General features: G+C 37.4%; 1 protein-coding gene across 1 annotated transcript in view; it reads left to right on the plus strand.

Moving 5' to 3' along the window:
• Positions 1-1,240: 1,240 nt before the first annotated feature.
• LOC117123939 (TATA-box-binding protein 1-like) overlaps positions 1,241-5,223 on the plus strand; it is a 7,972-nt gene continuing 3,989 nt past the window's right edge. Inside the window, exons 1-5 of the mRNA XM_033270035.1 lie at positions 1,241-1,584; positions 1,992-2,221; positions 2,661-2,748; positions 3,623-3,778; positions 4,281-4,384. Of these exons, the coding sequence (XP_033125926.1) occupies positions 1,444-1,584; positions 1,992-2,221; positions 2,661-2,748; positions 3,623-3,778; positions 4,281-4,384 (719 nt within the window). The 5' untranslated portion in view covers positions 1,241-1,443. The remainder of the gene's footprint in view (positions 1,585-1,991; positions 2,222-2,660; positions 2,749-3,622; positions 3,779-4,280; positions 4,385-5,223) is intronic.

Consider the following 5,223-nt stretch of genomic DNA (forward strand, 5'->3'; position numbering starts at 1 on the left):
GGTTCTCAGTTAATGCTTAATGAAACTGATCAAAAGTGCTAAATTCTGTCTTATTATATATAAAACAAAGCAAATTAAATTTTTCAATTCAAGGGCCTATACAGCATAGGCCCTATCAATAATATGAAAGGATTCAACGCTTGCTCGTAAGGAGTGTGTTCTCTATCGCCCCAAAACCTCGTACTACTACAGTACATGAACGCATTTATTTCTATTCAGTTCTACGACGTTTCTCTGCTCTGGCTGATAAGTAAGGCCTTGCTTGAATGGTTATCACCAGAGAGGTGTAGGGTATTATATTGAATAGCTGACCAATACCTTACCAAAAACAATGATTAATATCATATCTTCGTAAGTAGGCCTACTTGGCCAATTAACGGGAAAAGCGTGAAGATGTTCAAAATCATGAAATACAACATTATTCGTAGCCCACTATATAATTTATGGCATAACATTATAAAATAAATGTGCATCAGTCAAGGATTTCTTATGTTTAGGTGTGAAAACCTAAGAGATTAATCACTGAGATAAATAAAAGGCTAATCCTTTTTTTTCCATTTAGTCATGGATCTCGACCTGCAATGTTTTTGGCGGTTCATGCCAGTGTGACCACTCACAATTTTTGATATACCCAATGACTGGGTCGAAATTACCCAAGATTCAGCAAAAATTGCCCAAAATTACCCAAGCTTCCTGAAAATGCATTAAAATTTGAAAAAAAACCCGTGTTTTTCGCATTCATAGTTTCCCTTTTAGTTTATAAATTTATAAACCATTTTTTATTGTAATTGTTTGTGTTAATTATTAAAATTAATATACATGAGGTGATAATACGGATAGAAAAATCGCCCTCAGTCGGCCAGTGTTATCAGTAGATCAGTGATCAAGTTTTAGTATGTAATGCATTAATTAGGTAAGATCAATGGCAACGCAAATCACAAAAAACAATTCTGAACCCATATTTACAGCAATTAACAATGTTATGTGCAGTTCATTGAGTTTTGCTTACTTGAATGGACTGAAATATACTTTGTTACTTCTTAATTCTTCCTCTATGACAAAAATATTAAATTTTCTTAGTAAAAATAAAATACCCAAGGATTTGAACGGAATACCCAAGAACCCAAGACCAAGTCAAAATACCCAAGATCTTGGGTAAATACCCAAGCAGTGGTCACACTGGTTCATGCCATTGAATAGAGCATAGAGCTATTATCTCTATGGTTCATGCAAAAATAGAGCCGTTGGTGGCGTTTTCAAGGGAAGTGACCGTGATTTGACATGAAAAGAAATAGAAATTGCACAAACTGACAAAGATGTTTCGTTTCGGATATTCTAAATGATTATTTACAGTGTAATTTGTAATCAATTATCTCAGATAGCCTATTAATTGGTGTCACCATAGCATAGAATATCGAAAAAGCAGTGTTTGTGTATTTCGAAATGAATTCAAACCAGGCAGTTTCCAGTCTTTCATCGCCAGGCCTTGCAACTCCTGGAAGCTCTGGTGGCCCTGCCATATACCATGCACCGATGACACCTTCTGCCATGCTGATGCAGCCTCCCATCCAACGTCCTCCTCGAGTACGTATTATATAATTAATGAAATGATGATTTTGTATAAGTTATTTGATGACTTTGGTGAAATTGTAATTAACAAGTTACAAATTCGATGTTAATACTTTAATTAAATTAAATTTAGCTAGGGCCTAGGTAGGCCTAGCCTAGGCCCACAGGCTTGTTTGTGAGGCCTAGGCTAGCTTTTCCCACAGAAATAACATTCTAGAAGCCTGTAGGGGCTATATATGGTTAATAATAGGGCATAGAGTAGACCACAGCTAAACTTAACTTTTAAAAATAAACAAAGTAAGCCTAAGCTAACAGATTTTGTTTTATATTTAAAGGTTCATTAGCTGAAAACTGCATCAGCATCTCAATTGATAAAAAAAACAAAACTTGCCAATCTAAATTACTACTTCATCTACTTACAGGTTATTGAACAGCAGCAGTCCGAGGATGAGCAGCATCGACATGGCAGTAGCAGTCGACAATCACCTCAGATTGGTGCATCCCCTGCGGTCGGCTCCCACAATGCTGTCATGTCCACGCCATCTGTTCCATTCTCTTGGCAACATCCTGGAACCCCAGGGAGTTCCCCAATGACTCCGCTGAACCCAGCAACTCCGGCTAGTGAATACACTGGTATTCTCCCACAATTACAGTGAGTTTCTGAACCTGGCTATTGCCCTGTTCATTCTGCTGATAATACATTTTTCCCATAGAAATATCCAGGAGTGATAATTATGATTGATTGTCTCCACAGTCATCTGATACTGTTGTAGAATTGTCAGTGCACATTCTCCCCCCCCCCCCCAATCACAGCTTGTTATAAGGTATCTAAGATAAAGATACAGTTTACCCTCTAAACTGAGACCAACATTTGAGACGTGATATTTTGGAGTAGTCTCAGAGTTCGGTCTCCGTTTAGAGAGAGTTAACTTTGTGTTAAAATATAGAAGATTGTTAGTTGGTACAGTATTTTGAAAAGATGGTCTCAAATTAGAGGAACCTTAAAATTAAAGGGGTCTCGAAATGAAAGGTTGCCCCCCCCCCTTTGGTAGTACTGACATTGAGCAATAACATTGTTGGTTTTCTTTCAGAAATATTGTATCAACTGTAAATTTAGGTTGTAAATTAGACCTAAAGAAAATTGCCTTACATGCGAGAAATGCCGAATATAATCCAAAAGTAAGAATTTTTGTTTTCTACAAGTAAGCATTTGTGTAATGTTCTGCTTTTTATTTTTTATCATTCTTATATATTTATGTTCATCCAGTAATTGGTATTTACACTGTTGGATGTGTGAACAAATTACAAAATACAAATTTGAAATTATTAAATAATACTGTACATAAATGCTAGTATCACTGAACTAAACTAAACTCAAACAAAGCCACCTTGTATTCTGAATGTTAAATTGTAATGCAGTTTGGTGGTTTAAGGTGATTGCATTTGGATCCCAGGTTCCTTGATTCAAATCCTGTTAAAAAAAATTTTTCATCTGCGCTCCCAAAAATCAAAAGATGAATGCTTTTGACATTTCAGATATAGAAAATTTATTTAAAAAAAAATAAATACTGTACTTAAATTCAATGCAATTAATACAAAATCATATATTTGTACCTGAAATATATGTGTGCTTATACACATAAGTAGCTCTACACACAACAGATGTGAATTACCTTTGTAGGCTTTGCCATCAAGGGCTTGGCCAGCGAGCCATCTGGCCGTTTGTTGGATGGCCAACAATTATTTAGTATGGCCACTTCTACCGTGTCTGCTTGGACGGCTTGGCCTACATAGCTCAGCCTAGCCAGTTGTGCCTGGTCTACCTTTAGCAAATTCTTTATATTTTCAAATCTATCAAATGTTGCATTAAACTATAACATTATTGGACAGCCTATTTCGTTTTTCTGGCTAAACCCCTGTTTGCCATCTAGATAGGTTTAATGCTGTCTTAGCTGATGTTGCTCTGTTCTTATATTCTTTTCATATAAGAATATAGAGAAACTTCATTGGGAAGGGAAGTAGCCTAACATTTTTAGTATGTTATGTATTACAGCGATTTGCAGCAGTCATCATGCGTATCAGGGATCCAAGAACCACAGCATTGATCTTCAGTTCTGGAAAAATGGTTTGTACCGGGGCCAAAAGTGAAGACCTCTCCAGATTAGCAGCAAGGAAATATGCTCGTGTTATCCAGAAACTTGGGTTCCCAGTAAGAAATTTATGTCAGTATATATACATTAATATGGTTACTGTTAAAGTAACTCATTTTTGAGGTGAGGAAGCCCAGCAGTGCAGGAGCTGGGGACGTGCAGCAGCTGCAGTGAATGAGCTGGGGGATCTGTAGCAGCTATAGCGCAGGAACTTTGAGACCTGTATCAGCTGCAGTGCAGGAACTATGGGACCTGCAGCAGCTGCAGTACAGGAGCTGGCAAAAGTCTGCAAAACTGCGGGACCTGCAGTAGTTGCAGTGAATAAGCTGGGGGACTTGTAGCAGCTGCAGTGCAGGACCTGGGAGACCTGCAGCAGCTGCAGTGAATAAGCTGGGGACCTACAGCAACTGCAGTGAATAAGCTGGGGGACCTGCGGCAGCTGTGGGATGGGGACTTGTAGCAGCTGCAGTGCAGGAGATTTTTTTCTCTTTTATTCATTTCTTTTTCATATGTGAACAAAATTTCTGATTATATGTATGATTTGTGTTTTCTTTTTTCAAGGCAAAGTTTATAGAGTTTCGTATACAAAACATGGTTGGAAGCTGTGACGTTAAGTTTCCTATTAGGTTAGAAGGTCTTGTCTTAGCCCATGGACAGTTTTCAAGGTAAATATTTGATTATGTGTAGGTTTGCAGGATGTGCATGTTTTGGTGTGTTTCTCTTTCTGCCTACATCATTTTATGTGTACCTATATATTTGTCCATCTGTATGATTTCTAAAGCCATATTTATAGAGGGTCACCCTTCCAGCGTATCTGAGAAGGTTGATATTTTCAGTTCAGTTGGTACATAACACCTTTAATTAACAACAGCTCAGTACACAACAGATTAGTATTAATATTGAATATATGATAATATAAATGTAAAGACAACATAATTGTGTAACTAGGCGAACTGTTGTAAAAATCCCTATCTAGAAGGAAGACCTTGTCTCGAAAGGATTCATAAATAAATAATAATAATTCTAAAAATATATGAGTGTATGAAAAAGAAAATAATAAATTGTCTAAAAAACAAAGTGATGGAAATGAACTGAATTTAGTTAACTTAAATAACTTAATTCTAAATTTCTTTTAAAAGATGAGAGGCTAGTGTAATTGATAGGGTCTATTGGGAGGTTATTCCAGGGGCCCTCTTAAATAGATGAAAATAATGTGATGCTTTTATCAGTGTGAAGAAAAGTCCTGCTGTCACAGGAATTCAACCCAGGACCCTGGTACTTGGAGCAAGGTAATTCAACAAAAGGACGCACATCTCGGGACATCAAAGGTTATAACTCTGGCATCGACATTCTAGGCGCACGTGCGTCCCTACATGCTGAACGTCACAAAAACCATAGCAACCAGACCATAAACCGTCAGCGTACGTGACGATTTACCCACGCGCGTGTTAGTTGACATGTTAGTCGCGCGTCGTGCGGTGATTACAAAGGCCTAATGATATTA

The sequence above is a fragment of the Anneissia japonica genome, unplaced genomic scaffold (genome assembly GCF_011630105.1).
Source record: "Anneissia japonica isolate Jap-2015-1 unplaced genomic scaffold, ASM1163010v1 scaffold287736_len1891122_cov214, whole genome shotgun sequence".
NCBI lineage: Eukaryota > Metazoa > Echinodermata > Crinoidea > Comatulida > Comatulidae > Anneissia > Anneissia japonica.